At 44.5% G+C, this 16,703-nt stretch overlaps 1 protein-coding gene across 2 annotated transcripts in view; it reads right to left on the bottom strand.

The window, feature by feature from the left end:
- The window catches only part of LOC104919723 (Down syndrome cell adhesion molecule-like protein 1 homolog), a 53,838-nt gene that overhangs the window by 11,030 nt on the left and 26,105 nt on the right, over positions 1–16,703 (bottom strand). The window contains exons 4-19 of one of the 2 annotated variants that reach the window (XM_019276481.2): positions 11,143–11,289; positions 10,785–11,063; positions 8,583–8,858; positions 8,096–8,392; positions 7,351–7,623; positions 5,529–5,813; positions 5,221–5,340; positions 4,958–5,134; positions 4,165–4,364; positions 3,877–3,973; positions 3,621–3,749; positions 3,362–3,529; positions 3,199–3,269; positions 1,990–2,230; positions 1,005–1,190; positions 285–440 (exon numbers count right to left, since the gene is read on the bottom strand). In XM_019276481.2, coding sequence (XP_019132026.1) covers positions 285–440; positions 1,005–1,190; positions 1,990–2,230; positions 3,199–3,269; positions 3,362–3,529; positions 3,621–3,749; positions 3,877–3,973; positions 4,165–4,364; positions 4,958–5,134; positions 5,221–5,340; positions 5,529–5,813; positions 7,351–7,623; positions 8,096–8,392; positions 8,583–8,858; positions 10,785–11,063; positions 11,143–11,289 — 3,102 coding nt within the window. The remainder of the gene's footprint in view (positions 1–284; positions 441–1,004; positions 1,191–1,989; positions 2,231–3,198; positions 3,270–3,361; positions 3,530–3,620; positions 3,750–3,876; positions 3,974–4,164; positions 4,365–4,957; positions 5,135–5,220; positions 5,341–5,528; positions 5,814–7,350; positions 7,624–8,095; positions 8,393–8,582; positions 8,859–10,784; positions 11,064–11,142; positions 11,290–16,703) is intronic. The other variant, XM_010731792.3, reaches the window with a different exon arrangement.

The raw sequence follows: 16,703 nt of genomic DNA, 5'->3' as shown, positions 1-16,703 counted from the left end.
CTCCCCTCCCTCTCTGTGTCTCCCGACAGCCCTCCCTCAGCCCTGAACTGTGGACCCAAAGCCTCTTAATTCTCATTAGCACTGCTAATGGAGCTTCCAAGCATAAATGAGCTTTTGTCATGGGTTTGAGATAAAGCCTAGCTCCCTTTTTTTTTTTTATAGATCCCCCTCCCATCTCTCTACCCTACCCTAAAGTGTGCAAGCGTATCTCATGCTTTCATCTATTTGGATTTGTACCAAAATATATCAACAAATAATCTTTTTTGTCTTGTGTGTATACTCACGGTCCTCGCGCGTTTGGATGTACAGGACGTTGCTGCGGACGCCGTCTCCGGCTTGTGTGTAGGCCAGCACCTGAACACTGTAGTTGGTAAACTTCTCCAGCCCTCGCAGCTCCACCTGTTCACGTGTGGTGGTGATATTCTGCATCTCTCCCCATTCTGAGGAGGGCAGGAAGGGGAGAACTGTTTTCTGTACTGTATGTAATGGATAGGCCACACAGACCAACTGTGTCTTCGACTAAATACATTTATATACTAGTAACTTGCTTTGCTAAATATGTTTTGGAGGAAATGTGATTACTGCCTGGAATATGAGGCAGCAGCTGTAGGGAGGAGGTCTGGATGAACGGTTTGTGATAGAAAACCTTAAGGCAGAGACTTTAGGATTTGCAAACGATTGTCTTGAAGTCTTAATTTAGTAGCTGAAACATAACCATGAAATGTTAAAGTGTTTTTTTTTGCCTTTATCTGGACATCATTTCCCACAAAAGATATTTGCTGATGCAAATTCAGGAAACAAACACACACGAGAATCTAAGACACAAAGAAACAACAGCAAACGTGGACAAATTCAAAAGACCCACAGGAGCAGGAAGTGCTTTATGAGAAAGGTGCGCACACACATTAACACATTGTGACTCACAACACTGACAGAAAGGGAAGTGGGCGGGTGAGAGGGAGGCGGGGTTTGGTGAAGTTTAGAATGAGATAGGTGATAATTACTCTGCATTGGCCATTGGGCCTGGCCCCCACAGCACCCACCTCCGTCAGGGAAGAGGGACCAAAACACAACGCGGTAGCCTTTCAGCACACCGTGCAGTGTCAGCCGTGGAGGCTCTGCCCACGTGATCACCGCCTCGTCCGACGTCACGGAGATGGCTCGCACGTTCTGCGGAGGCTCGCTGGGCACTGGAGACAGCAGAAAATATTATATATGAGCTTTGAGATAACGATTGCTACTTGTCAAAAAAAAGGTCGTTGCCATCGCTAAGAAGACCTGACTGATCTAGTATGGCGGTCTGAAGCACTGATAATTAATGACTACTCAACACCACCAACCCACAGGCAGTCTCCGCTGAAACAAATCAGTCAAATAAGCTCAAATTAGCCCTCAATAGCTGCTTGTTCAGTGCGAGCTTTTAGAGCACAGAGGAGAAAAGGAGCACTGAGAGAGAGAGAGAGCAACATGAATAGTACAGCAGCTACACCTTAAGGGGTTAAAATGCAGATGAGGAAGGTGGGGCGAGCTGAGATGTGGAGGATAAAATCTCGAGCAAGACAATGTTCATGTTTAAGGTAATTGCAGTTGTAGCAGCAGCTTCAGACTGCCTATGTGGACACGGCGTCTATCATTACTGATGAGGAGGGAAAAGAGTCCGAAAAAATGATGTAAAATAGGAAGAGGAGGAAACCAAAAGGGAGGAAGTGGAAGATAAAGGAGAGGAAGAGAAAAAGGAGGCAGAGTGGGCAGACATTTAGAGAGTAATGGGGTTCCTCGTTCCTCTCTCGCTCTCTACCAGCCTAATGAGGGTGCTAATTAAAGTCGAAAGAAGAATGGGGGATGTGCGGCAAATTCATTTCTACCATGTGTCCATACATGCATGTTAGCTGCGTTAATTTGTGTGTCTGCCGTCCTGTTGCTGCTTTTGACAAATAAAAGAAATCATCATCTACACTCCGCCTTCATCTTGCTTTTTTGTTCTCCTACCGTCTTCCAATGTGGTAGCGTTGATCTCAGTACTGGATGGACCCGTCCCGGCTCTGTTGAAGGCCTGGACTACGACCCCGTACTGGGCAAACTTCTTTAGGTTGTCCAAGGTGTACACTTCACTGTCCCCTGTAGCTTTCATCTCCACTATGCTGTACTGGCCGTTGCTGCCTGGGCCGTTCTCCCTGTAACCGATTTGGTAGCCTCGGATCACCCCGTTCTGCAGCTCCTTCTTGGGAGCCTGAAAGAAACACGGTGATACCGGTTAATATTAAAGTTCATGTCAACATTGGTTGCCTTCAACTGGGTTAGTTTAGTAATATCAAAAGAAAAAAACGGATTGTGAAACAGATAATCCACAGCTTTTTTGAGAAATCTGGGACAAGTGGACCCATCCAGAGGCTTAAGAGAGTCATCATGAGTCTTCATGGATCTACAGTGAAGTCTAGCTGCCCCAGAATTGAACTCTTCTAAAAGAAAGGTGACCTGCACGGCTGAGAACCTTCACAGACATAATCAATAGCTCAGGCATCTTTGGCTTCCTTTGTCAGGTTATATGAGGAAGTGTCTTTCTTAAAAATATATTAGCGTAGTTAAAGGACATACAGGTCTCATGTGCTCTAACGCTCAAACGTTTGAGCACTAGTCTGTCTTTTCAAATGATCTTTCTTGCTTTTAGGTTGTAGAAAATCCAAATATATATATATATATTTATATTGTTATTTTAATATGTAAAGATCTTTTGTGCAGCAGTTAAACAAGAGTATGAGGAATCAGCGGTCATTGGTTAAAGAAATTGGAAACTCTGTATCAAAACCTGTGCAGATTTAAATAAAAACAGTTTCCTGTTTCAGTCTCAGGTTTGAAATAATGTCTCTAATCACAGTTTAAACTTCAATCTTCAATCTAACCACTGAGCAGACTGCAGAGCACCCAACAAAGAACTGGTTCCTGAAATATTTAGAGCACATTTAGGAGCACTGATGTGGTTCAATAATGACTTGGTGTCTGAATTATAGCGTTACTGTTATACTGTTAAAATAACCATCATTTAAGGAAAGAAGAAAATTTGGCCCCGGAATTTTGAGCAGTATTGTAGGTGCAGCTTCCAGGAGAGTATCAATATTTAAATGAACTGTTGCTCAGGTGTTACAGTAAGGCACGGTGATCGTGAATAAGCACACAGCAAACAAATAGTAGTGATTTTACCCTCCATGTAACCCGTATGCTCTGGGATGTCATCGGCTGGAGGATTACTTCCATTGGCGGCCCGTCAGGAGCTGTTAATGCACGATGTCAAAGTGTTAGTGTCTGAGAAAAAGTCGTGAACAACGAAGAGAACAAACTGACTTGTGGAGAAGAAAACACTTACGTGCTTCCTCAGTGCTGATGGTGAGTTCTTTGCTGGGAAGGCTGCGGCCAATCTTGTTGTATGAGTACATGCGGATGCTGTAAACGCAGGCCGGGTGCAGCTCTACAATGTTGGCCTGGTTGTTGGTGGGTGAGATGTTCCTGGTTGTGTACATGTGATCCCAGGAGTCTGTCAAATATTAGATTTAGATACTTTTAGATTTTTAAGACAGACATTTAAAAAAAAAGTTGGACAAAATCTAAAAATTTGTGACGCCTACCCGACTTGTTTTTGTACTCGATGTCATAGCTGGTGATGATGCTGTTTCCATCAAACCTCTGGATCCAGCGAAGGTTCATGCTCCTGTCCTTCACCTCCCTCACTTCCAGTTCAGGGGGATCGGGTGGTTCTGTGTGTGTGTGTGAGAGAGAGAGAGGAGATGAGGGCTTTGCAACTGAGATCTTTCCCACTGGGTTGTTTACACACCAACATGTAATGTTGATGAGTGAGACGTGTGCAGTGTGTGGGAGAGATACCTTGCACAGTGAGTTGGATGAGGCCTCGACCCTCTCCATAGGAGTTGATGGCATGGCAGGAGAAGAAGACAGAATCTCCTCGCTCGGCTGGGTTCAGCTGTGAGCGTCAACACAAACAAGAAGGTTAGAAAAAATATACAGAAAATGCAGCGGTAAAACACAGCACAAAAATCCTCTGCAATAATGCAACTAAACTAATAAAGAAACTTAAAATCTGAAATGTGTGAAGCCAGATAATTTCAGCACCTTTTTAAAAAAAAAGCTTCAAACAATCCTCTTGTGCCTGACCTTAAGGGTGGAGATCACTTCATCCCCCTTCTTGTTGATTGTGATGGAGTAACGGGGGTTCCTCTCGGCGTCGATGACGGTGTCTCCTCTCTCCCAGCGGATGATGATGGGCTGCTCGCCCCGCGCTGTGCAGTTCAGCTCCTTGGTTTGGCCCTTCCTCGCCATGGTGGTGTTGGGGTGGCTGGTGATCATTGCAGGAACTAAGCAGAAACACAGACACATGTCAGTGTGACGAATAGTATTATATGGAGTAATGAGACGAGGGAACAGGGATGTGGTATTGAAACCGAGGATATATTACAGATGTATAGACATCTCTATTTCTGCACTTCGTTCTCCTTTTTCATTTCACGCTTCAAGCCCCGCTGGCCCTCTTACTCGCCTCCTCCCTGTGTGCCTTCTTCTTCTTCTTCTCCTGATTCTTTTCCACCTCCTTTCCTCAGACATAGATTATTGATTGAAGGGGTTCCTGCGGTTTTGTTTTCATCACTAATTCATCAGACCCCTTTTCCCCCCCACCAAATATTCAGGAGCGCAGAGACCGGCAACCGGAACGCATCAATCAATAGCAAAGATACCCTTCAGTTAAGGAGTGTGCAGGACGAAGACAAGGTTTTGTTAGGTTCAGTACAGGACGCAGTAGCCTGGGGGAAAAAAGTGAATCTTAGAAGAGCTGATTCCCCTCCAGAAAAAAAAAAAAGCTGAGGCTTGTCTGTGTATACAGTTTACAACCCAGGAGATGTGTTATGAAAGGAAGTGTGTTCAAGCAAAAAAGAGTATGATTGACACTTACTCTTGACAGTGAGGATCATGCTCTTACTGATGTCTGAGCCCACTCCGTTGGAGGCCTGACAGAGGTAGTACCCTCGGTCGTCCTCGAGTACATGTCGGATGAGCAGAGAGCCGTTTGACATGATCTGGATGCGGCCAGTTAGAGGGACTGGGTGGTACTGCTGAGGGTTTCCTACACCTGCACAACACACCACAAAGTAAACGCATGTTACTCCCTCGGTATTGCTTGTTAATGTGACCTAATGTTGTCGGGATGATTTTTACCTTTGGCGTGTTTCCACATGACTTTTGGAGGTGGGTAACCCTCCACGGAGCAGTTGAGAACTCCGGCTTTGCCGTAGATACAATCCTGATTGTTGGGCTGCACCACGAAACGCGGTGGCACTGGAGAAACAAACAAAAAAAAAAAGATGTGATTAACCTAAATGGAAAGTCGTACAGTAAAAGGTAGAAAAGCGGGGAGCGTTCCCAAAATAACGTGCAATTCTAAACTCCCACTGCACATTAGATATCATATCTGATCTGACCTAATTTATCATCAACCCCCGTTCTCCCTTTGCTCAATCCCTCACCAGTAACAATCAACTGTCTCTCCCAGCTGACGGTGGCGGCGGCGTTGCTGGCGATGCAGGTGTAGTTTCCGTTGTGCTTCAGTGTCACCTTGGAGATTTGCAGGGAGCTCATGAACTCTTTGGTCTCTATTGCAACGCCAGAGGCGGAGCCTGGCACGATGAGCTGGCCGTCTTTGTGCCAGGTGATGCGTATGGGCATGTCCCCAGATGACACCACGCAGGCGATGTACATGAGCTTCCCCACTGAGGTAGAGGGGATATCGAAGGGCTGGATGAGGGGTGGCACTGAGGGGGGAGAAAGAGAAGGAAGAGTGAGTGGAATAAAGGCAGCGATAGACGTGGGAGAGTGGCAGTGCGGCCATCTGGAGCAATGCTGAGAGAGAGAGAGAGAAGGTCATTGGCCAGTGGGCCCCCTCTTCTCTCCCTCCCCATCAGCCCCCATCTCCTGCAGCCCATAATAGCTGCTCTGGTTAGAGTCCAATTGGCAGGAGGAAGTCATTCGGTTGCCATAGTAATGGAGGTTGGGGTGGGGGTACTACAGCTGAGACATCTGGGGGATTTAATCTAGGCTTCATTATTATTCATCTAATTAAATCAGAGACACACTCGCACGCAGGCACATGCACACACCCTTAAACACCTCTGCAGCTGCCCTGCTACCATCGTTACCCCGCTCAGACTGAACGAAATGCAGACGCACACTGACACATAAATCTCTCCTAAAACACCATCCGCCTCCGTCATGAAGCATAAGGGTACGTTCAGACAGGATCAGGCGCTGCGACGAATCACTGCAGGGTTGTGCGACGGTGTGTCTATTTCTGCAGAACATAACCGCTGTGAAGCAATCAGGAAGTAACGTTTTATTTCGCTGATTAACCTTTATCGATGCTGGCGCTCACTCACTCACTCGTTCACTCATTCACTGTCTACGTCTCTCAACCAATGCTTGCGCTCTCCCTCTCAAACCATCGGACACAAACCAAATTAAACGTCTTCGCGTCGCTATTTTGCAGAGTAAATTGTGACCCACAGTTGTGACTAAATTGTGAGTTTAGTCCATGAATCCACCTGGATAGACCCAGTTCAAGAGAAATTTCAGTGTGGAGATTTGATTGACAGCAGTGTGACGTCGGGCTGCTTTTTTGTTGTTAGTTAGATAAATGAATAGAAAAACTGAATGCTAACTAACTGTGATCTGCACAGTCTAGAACATGGATAGCAGTATTGTAGTACTCAAGATCGGTCTCGGAGACAGGTCTCGACTCAGAATCGATTTATTTAAAGACCGGTCAAGAAGACAACTTCGGGGATATATCTTAATTGCCAGACTTATTTGTTTGTTTGTTTGTCAGGAGAAGACATCAGTCAAATCTTCTGGAATAAAATTTACCTTCCTTCCTACTATAAAGACTTCATCTGCAAAACAGCGTCCGAAAGAACACACTGCAGTTTGTAAATACTTCAAGGCGACCCTTGGTGAACCTTCACCCAATGAGTTTTCGTGAATATTAGCTACCTATGTAGGCTTTACACTGTCTGGTCTTGGTCATGACTTGATCTCAGGTTTAGTTGGACTATAACACTGATCAGTAGTGACATCCAGAAATCTGCTAAACTCTTTTTTTTTTCAAAGGTAAAAAAGGCACCAAAAGATCAAATCTTGATTTAAGCTTTCTTTCTTTCTTCCCCGAAATATCAGAAATATCCCGATCAGGTCAATGGGTCATTCTGTCTCTATTGCAGCGTCACTTCATGATAAGATGGCTGTATGTTTTACCTAATGCACTCCATTTGAATCCATTCTTATCGCCTTGCTTACCTTTGACAGTAACATGGACCGTCTGGTTGATTGACACCTGGGGTTGGATCAGAACGCTACACAAGTAGGTGCCCTCGTCCGCGCCCTTCTGCACGTCCGTCAGCCTCAGGGTGCCGTTCTCAAACACCACTTGACGATGATTATCAGGCAGCTGCATGCCGTCCTTCAGCCACTTGATGGAGTAATACGGGTAGCCAATCACGCGGCACGTTATGTAGGTGTTCCTTCCCGCCACTGCTGTGATGTCCCGCATGGGTCTGATTCGGGGTGGACCTGGAGACACAGGGAAGAGAGGGAGGGGATGGAGGGAGGAGACACAGAGAGAGAGAGAGAGAGAGAGACAGAGAGGTCGGAAGAGAGGGGCAGATGAGGTGAGGGAGGTCATGGCAGAGTAAGGGAGCAGCCACGGAGACAGCAGGAGGAGAAGAGATAAAGGTTGAGGGATAGAGTGATTGGGGCAAGTTGACAGGTGGACGGGGAGGTTAGTTATGCTCCCTTTACTCAAATCTGATTGAGGATATTGTTGATTGAGTCTAATCAGATATTCTGTGTATCTAAATGTAGATAGATAGATAGATAGATAGATAGATAAATAGATAGATAGATAGATAGATAGATAGATAGATAGACAGACAGACAGATAATCGCATGTGACATGCAAACTCATCTATGCCTCTCACTAGTCCTTGTGTGTCTGTATAGAGTCAGGTGTAGAGTGCATTTATATTGAAAAGCAGACAGGCACCTCTTACGTTTATGCGCGCTTGGTACTCGGCGCTACCGGCCGAGTTGCGTGCGACGCAACGATACACTCCCCCATCTCGAATGAGCGGGCTGCTGACGTTGACGTGCGACACAGTCAGGCCGTCCGACAGGGTGTACTGGCTGGTCTTGTAGGTGGAGTCTCGCACCACAGGCTCATCGTCCAGCGTCCAGGTGATGGAGGGTGGCGGGGCTCCTTTGGCTGCGCACATGAGGGAGAAAGGCTCGCCGGGGTTCACCACCCGCTCGCTGAAGGAAGACACAATACGAGGAGTACCATCTGAGAGGAGACAGAGAGAGAGAGATTAAACATAGGTGACATTTGCGAAGGCAATTTATGCATCGGTATTCAGAAAAGAATAAAAGAGGCTTCAAATTTCTTGTCATTTTGAGGTTAAAGTGCTGTAATAAAAAGCCTGCTGCGTCCCCATTCATACATAATGTGTTGTTGACAGTCTCTGTGCACATACCCTCTAGCAGAATAATGGAAAAGTCCTGAGCAGTGTGGCCCTTTCGGGAGGCGAAGCACTGGTAGGCCCCAGAGTGGAACTTCTGTGCTGCGGTGATCTGCAGGGTGTCGTTGTGTTGTCCCTGGATGGAGATGTGCTGGTCGGGGACAATGGGCTCCGTGTTGCTGAACCAGCTGATGGTGTATTCTGGGGAGCCCTCCACAGTGCAGGTGAAGAACAGTGTGCTGCTGATGCCAGTTTTCAGGTTCTTGGGAGACAAGGTCACTCGTAGTGGATCTGAGAGAAGGACACACGTTTGTTAGAACAAAGATTAAGCTGATCTGTATCTTGATTTAATAAAACTATGAAATTATTCTTATAATTATGGCATAGCTTTGCCGTTAATCATAAGTACAAAGGGTTTATTAGTTGTTATTCATTCATTTATTGTTGAAATTATAGATTACCCGTGATTGTTGTTGTTTAAATTATATTAAAGCTTAAAGTTATACACAGTTAATAGCATGGATGCCTTGACTGACAAGTAGTTGCTGTTACAGATGGCTTGTTTAAGCAGTGGTCATTTGGCCCACCTCAGGTACGTTGATGAACCATGGTTCTGATTTTTAGATTAGTTAGGAGGCAGAAGAGGCAGGACTACCAACATGGAGGCGACACCACAGATTTTGAGCTTTAAAATGGTGGGTGACACAAAATCACTTTTTTGCTAGATTTAGTGACTTTTCAGAGCCTTTTAGCGTATTTATTTCTAAAAAGCGACAAATTTTGAGATTTATTCAGACCATCAAGTACTCAGACCGACCACAATGAGTGAAGTTATTCAATCCTATTTATTAATGATGCACGATTTTTGCCAATATTCGGTATGCAGGTTAATAATTTTGGCCGATACCTTTTTCCACCTAGTTGCAGAGAAGATCAGCTCTCCTGTAGTGGAATTAACATATTAAAATGCCTGACCTTCTTCCTGATGCTTTTTTTCCCACTGGTGTCTGTTTCTCTTTGTTCTTCATAAATTTGTTGTAATGATCGGGATGACAGCTGTTAAGATGGGCCATTCAAGGAATGCAACTTGGCTCAGACGCTAAGCAATAAAATATGTAACTTTACTATCCATTTCAGCTTTACACCTGGAAACTCCCATACAATAGACATACTGGTGTGACATGTGTCATCATCTTATCAGCCATCGGCAGTAATTTTAGTTTTTAGACTGATAATTATCATGCACCTCAAATTCTTTTTTTTTATTATGTGGGTTGAAGAAATAAATCTGGTCTTATTTTCAACCATTTTTTTTTTTTTTTGCATCTCCAAAATCATTCGGCTGGATTCAAAATATGACACGTGGATTCGTAGATACAGTCGGCGTTTACACACTCACAGAGACGAGGAGAAAGGGAGAGGGAGAGAGGGCGCAATCAGCGGCGGTGACTCAATCAGTTCGACGCACTCATTAAAAAAGCAGCTGGAGATATCTCTTCACATCTCTGTCCACTTGTGTGTGTTAAGTGTGTCTGTGTGTGTGAGTGTGTGTGTGCGTGTGCGTGTGTGTGTGTGTGTGTGTGCGAAAATGTCAGTGAGCAATAAGGCAGCTGGTGGTGTGTGCTGGGGGGCATCTCTGTGCCTCCCAACCCCCCTCCTCACCCTGTCAGAGTCACAGAGTGTGCTGCCATGATGTGCCCACTGGCAAAGCCTACCGCCTCTCTATTCTCTCCCTCTGTCTCGCCTTCTCTCGCTCTTTGTTTCTTTGTATACTTTCCACAATGTGCATTTATTCTCTTATTATCTTCATATTACACCGGAGATAAAGTCATTCCAGCAGTGTCTGGATGTCTGGTCGTCCCTTCTGTGACCCCTCGTGTTTATCTCCGTCTTCCTCACCCCTCTCATGTCTCTCTGATGGTGAATTGTGCTGGCAGCTATGTTACGGATTCAGTCTCAGTGGATTATTGCCCTGTCTTCTCTTTTTGAGACCTGATGTGACGGGGCATCATACAGCTCACACACGTTTGTTACAGACACACTCTGGGCTGCAACTTATATATAAATATATATATATGTGTGTGTGTGTGTGTGTGTGTGTGTGTGTGTGTGCCTCGAACCAAAAGGAGAGGAGTTTGCCAGGCTGATTCACGGAGAAGACAGCGTGGGAGTCTGTCAGGTTGTTTCGTGAATGTGTGTGTAGTTGTGCTCACACACCTATAACATGAAGCTGTCCCGACACCTCCTTTGAGCCAAAACTGTTGGTGACCTCGCAGGCGTAGCTGCCGCTGTCCTCCTGCCTCAGGTCGCTGATGGTCAGCCCTGTCAAACGCCGTGTCCAGCGGGCATCTGAGGGCAGCGGGCGACCATCTTTCAGCCAGCGCACGGTGGGGCTGGGGTAACCTCCCGCTGTGCAGGGGAGCTCGATACTCTGACCTGCGTACAACTCCCCTGCTTGGAAACTGTCCAGGATGGTGGGTGAGGACTCGTTGGGGTCTGGAGGGCAGAGATAGGGTTATTTTTTTTTGATCAAGGTAAAGAGAAATATCAAACTATTATGAGTAAAGCGGCTCACCCATAACAGAGAGCCTGGCTCCATTGCTTTGGCGCGTCTCGCCGCTGTACTTATGTTTGGTGATGCACCGGTATGTGGAGAGGGCATCCTCCTTCTGAACATCAGAGATGTAAAGAGCTCCGAAGGAGGTCAGCGAGAACCTGTTACCTGAGGAAGACACAACCGGTAAAGACTTACATTAATATCCTCGAAATGAAACCTGCTGACAGAAACAGAAAAAAAGATGATCGCCCTGGTACAAAACCATTGTGCTCAAAGCAAAACCGTATTGTGCTAAGAAGAAACAGCTGCCTGAACAGTTGGCACTACCTGCCTGATAATGTTGCTTCCCAAAACCTGGCACTCTTTCAAGGCCTGGAGGACACACAGCGGTCATTTACACCACCCATAGACAGAGCAGAGGCAGATTTACCGTCCCTTTATACACACAATGTAAAACTCATCGTATCGTCCCCAAACTATCTAAATATTCTTCCCTTTTAAGTGTGGTGACAAAAACGAAAGGCCAAAGATCAAGTGTGTCACGATGTGCTGTGACTGGAAGTAGATAGAGGCATCGAGATGAGAGACGTCCATGTATGACTGTTAATACAAAGTATTTTCTTGAATTTCATGGAGCTTATTCCTTATTCAATAAATCAATGTATCTCATTAATGGAGGGGGATATAGGTTGGTTAAATGGATCTGAAGCTCCAGTTTATGGTGGAACCCCACTGGACACGTCACGGCTGTTTTGGCCCTTACTCTACGTGACTTCAAACCCCACCAGGAGTGTTTCTGCCAGACTTTGTTAACTTTCTCAGATTTGGTCATTTTTGTCTTGGTTTACATGCTTCAACTATAAGTAAATGTACTACGTCGATAAATAGTTTCCCTTTTGTCTGTTTTTGCAATCAGTTTGTACGAGGTGGGTTTTTTTTTGTTAGAATTGACCAGATTCTCTATGCCGTCTGACGTCTGACTTCGGCTAGCTCGGGCTGCTCTGTGCAGATTAATGCAAGCTTGCTTGCAGCGTCCATCAAAACTAGAACAGCTGCATATTCTCGGCCTGAGCGGAGAAACGCTTCTGAAACGGGCCGTACCACTTCTGGTGGGGTTTTAAAACTTTGACTAGAACAGCTGCAATTAGCTCCAGCAGCTGCAGCACAAACAGAACGAGTCACATCCGTTCGCATCCGCATTTATAGGAAATAAAGATCCAAACAAAACTGGAATTGTAACAACTTTCTGGAGTATATTCCTTGGTGACCTCTTGCTAATGGGTGCAACTAAAACCTTCAGCTGATAAAGTCATCACACATTCTCAAACAATCAAACCAAAAATTTGTCTTTATGTTTTCAAAACGGTTATTGCTATACAAAAAGGTTAGTAGGTTAAACATCAGCTGTATCTTTTAGCGTCGAAGCTTCAGGCCAGCAGCTCGATTGGCTGCGTTCAGGTGCACCTGTGTGTCTATCAGCATCAATATTTCATCTACAGGCGCTGTGTTTGTCGAGGTCTTGCGGAGGGTTTAGCGGGAACACTGAAGGTAGCAGTTATGGACTGTGCATGTGTTTGCATGGAATATACTGTATGACCCGAGAGGAGGCACAGGCTGCAATTTCACAGCAGCCTTTGTTTGCCCCCCAGAATGAAGCCTTACAGGATAATGAGCACTTTAAGACTGCTACTCCCACAACACCGACGACTCGCCTGTCACAACACTCTGACATAGGCAGGGAGAGAGAGAGAGAGAGGGAGGGAGGGAGGGAGGGAGGGAAAGAGTCAGCTGGATCTGTCAGAGCCAGACTTTCTGTCTTCAGCAGAAGACTGAATTCAACCCATCGGCAGCGACGCCTATGAAACAACACTGATTACACAACGCACGTCACATCATTGCCCTTAATATCCGTCCATCTTGACCGAGCGACTCGTAAGCGCAACAATCAGTTGATCTTTGGTCGACTCTCTCTTCATCTCCCCGCGCATGTGAACCCTCTTCTCGTCTCTCGCTCTCAGTCTCCAAGCAGAGTGGCAGACAGTGTAAAATATTAATTACTAAATCACTGTGCTCCCTCAGCTTTTATTCATGCTGACTTGACTAGATAATGGGAAACAGAGCCAATGTGCATAAAACACACACAATCACACACACAGCTGCAGTGAAACATGCATGCATGCATGCGTGCAGCTCCAAGTAGTCTGCGGTTGTTAGTGTTGCATAATTTGTTTTTCAAATTGTGCCACAATTGCATGAACCTGTGATGTTTTAGTCCCTCTCTGAGGCGTTTGTCCTCTGCTTTAACTCCATATGAATATGTCTCAAACGTGTGTGTTTATTTGTTAAAATAACTAGAAGAAAGACACAAAGTGTGCCGTCAGGCTTTATAGTAAAACAGTAGATTCATATGTTTTTTTTTCGTGGCTTCTTCAAAAGACTGTATAGATTCAGACATGCAAATTCAGCCGTTCTAGCGTCTGTTCGGGCGAGCTTTTTTTTTTTTGTTTTGCAAAACACCACGAACTGAAACTAAAAGCACCATTAGGTAAAAAATAGAATCACTCATGGATCCTCCATCCGCTATTTAGCGGTTTAAGTATTTTTCTAAATGGTTCTTTAAAGAGTTCTTTCACCCAGAAAGAAGCTTTTTTGAAAGAAGCTGCATCGCCTAGAGGATGTCAACATTGTTGGATTTCGGTCAGAGTCTCAATGAGACCCATTCATGGAGGAAAATTGTGCAAAATTGTTCATGTATTCCTGATGCAGATGGGGTCCAGAGAGGAGCTTTTCTAATCATTACTCATGAGTGCTAAATGCAGGAATATTGTGTGTAACAGGAATGTGTATTATTCATTAAAGAATTTAATTGTTTTCTTACAATCAACAAAAAAAACTATATTTCTCTGCATTCCCCTACTTCATCTTTTCCATATTTTTCATTTTCAATTGTATGTTTTTTGCTTCACAACGGTTTCTGAAGAGTCACTGTGAAGCTCAGAGTGTGGTAACTGTGGCTGTCGCCATGGTTGGCAGTCCTGCCTCTTCCTCTAAAAATGGGCAAAGACGAATGAAGCCTGGGTGCTCAAACAAGCCATTAGTAATGCCACCTACCTGTCAATCAAATTATTCATAACTTTAAGGCTTAATATAATTTGAACAGGTGAGTGAAATAAAAATTCAGACTCAGTACAGTTGTTATGACCTGGGAAATTAGCTATAGAGACAAAACAGTTCTTTGTACCACGCTGTAAACATGTTTATTTCTGTATTTAAACATGGAGACTGACTCCTTCTGTAACCAGCCTCAAGTGGATATTTGAGGAAATGCAGACCGCATTGGCTTCACTTCCCAGCCACAGAGTCCTATATGTATCTACCCTTATGCTTTCATTTGAAGCTGATTTAAATCCACGTCTGAACACGACATTTAAAACCCGCAGCTACCCTGTGACTGAGTGTCCTCTGTTAACTCTATGCTATGTGTGTATGTATGTAATGTAAAAAATAAAGTAGCACTACTCAAATTAATTGTACTGTATGTCCTTAATGAACCTCTCCTGTGTAATAACGGTTTGCTCGCGCTTTATTTATTTTTTAATCCAACAAAATGCCCGTGGCCTCGCCATCACACGGCAGGCCAGACCTGCGGCTATAACAAATTCCAAAGAGGAGGAAAGAAAAGGGAAAATAATGGAAGTATAAATGTGCGAGGGAGAATAGGAAAAAATAAAAGCATGACAGAGTCTATAAATAGGATATATACTGTAGCCCGTGTGGGTCCAGGAGTGTTTGTGTGTGTGTGTGTGTGTGTGTGTGCACCGTGTGTGTGTGTGTGTGTTTCGTAGCAGCCTCATTTTCTCACATGCAAATGAAGGCGTCGGCGCAAAGATAACGAGGCCCATATTTCCACCTCCTCAGTGGGGCCATTATTTATTGATGTTCTGCATCTTTCCCCCTCCCTCCCACTCTCACGCTTTCTTCATCCTCTCCCTGTTGCTAGGGTCTTCTCACTGCCATCCTGTTACGATTTTTCGGTGTACTTTCAGCAATTATTAAAGCACGACGTGTTTACAATCGTCAAGGACGAAACAGTGAAACCCTCTGTGCGGCTGTACGGCTGCAAAAACCAGAATGGTGAACTGGTGGTAGATGCCAGCGGGGAGGGGAGCAGCTTTGCATCCAATTGCAAATATTTTCCAAAAACATAACACACTCTTTAAAAAAGTTTTCCCGTTTTCTGATTCTCAATCTGAAGTTTTCTGGTTTCAAAGGCAGTTTAGTCCAAATCTGTGCTTCAAAATAAGGATAACAAGTAGTTACTTGTTGCCTGCTCATTGGCTGTTTTATGTGCAGTTTGGAAACTGAGTTGGACTTCTCTACCCTCAACAGGAAACTAATTTAGCTCTTGGAAATGAATCTGACCTACATGCTTTAGAGGGGCAAATTTCTATCTAGACTAGTCTATTTTAGGAGACAACCTTTTTCCTCTCTTAGCAGGAATTATTTTATAAGACTAACCTTTCTGAAATATTGTTTTTTTTTGTTGTGTACAAAGCAAAACAGATGCTAAAGTTGACGGTGTGATCATGCAGCGTTCACAGCTCTGAGTACAAACACTGGCGTTCCTTTGGGAGTTCCCCGGCGTGGACCATATCTAATCAGTTTGGAAAAGGCTAATGAGCTGTCGAACTCACATCCATGTTTTCCTTCGGGCAGATCACTACAATCTGATCCCTGGAGTCTCCATCTTACTCACACTGTTGATGGTCAAAGGCAGTGGTTCCTTGCCTTGAAGGCTTCTCCCAGTTAAATGAAGGTTAGCGTATTTTCACTGCTCATTATGACGACTATAATTCAGCACAAGGAGTAAAATGTGCCAAAACAGCGGAGGGTCAGAAGGTTTCACTCCTCCACAAATCGACAACAGTAGAAATCCTTAGTTAGATGCCTACAGCACAACATGTTTATCCATTAAAGAGATGTGATCTAAAGTTGGAAGATTGGAAAGAAATTGACTTGAAAAACTCAATGAAACTGTTACCTTACGATTACACACGAGCTGACGTATCGACACATTACCTGAGGCTTTGATACGCATAAGTATGCACAACATAGTCTATTAATCTGCCTTTTGAGTGGATCACGGATGTGAGGAGTGAATATAAAATAAAAGATGATGTGTAATTTCCCTGCACTGAACTCTATTCATAAAAACAGCTCTGAAATTAAAACCAGAAGTCCAGATTTGTGAAGGAGCCTCACCTGTAAACTGATCTTCACCAACAAACTGTTCAAAGAGGAGACTGGTATGCATTTGACCTTAAACTTTAACTTTAAAAATAAAATTTAAAAAATTTAAAAACAAGCAGCAACTTCTGTGGCTGTGAAGTGAAGCCAATGCAGAAGTGCCAAAAACTGCAGTTCCTCAAACGTCCACTTTAGGCTGGCTCCAGAAGTGAGTCAGTCTCCATAAGTCCCCATGTTAAAATGTCAAACTTCACAGCAGAAATAAACATGTTTACAGCCTGGTACAAAAAACTGTTTTGGTCTCTATAGCTAATTTCCCTGTTCATGACAGC

Source organism: Larimichthys crocea, chromosome XXII, assembly GCF_000972845.2.
Source record: "Larimichthys crocea isolate SSNF chromosome XXII, L_crocea_2.0, whole genome shotgun sequence".
Lineage (NCBI taxonomy): Eukaryota > Metazoa > Chordata > Actinopteri > Sciaenidae > Larimichthys > Larimichthys crocea.
This window is presented reverse-complemented; position numbering and strand designations above follow the sequence as displayed.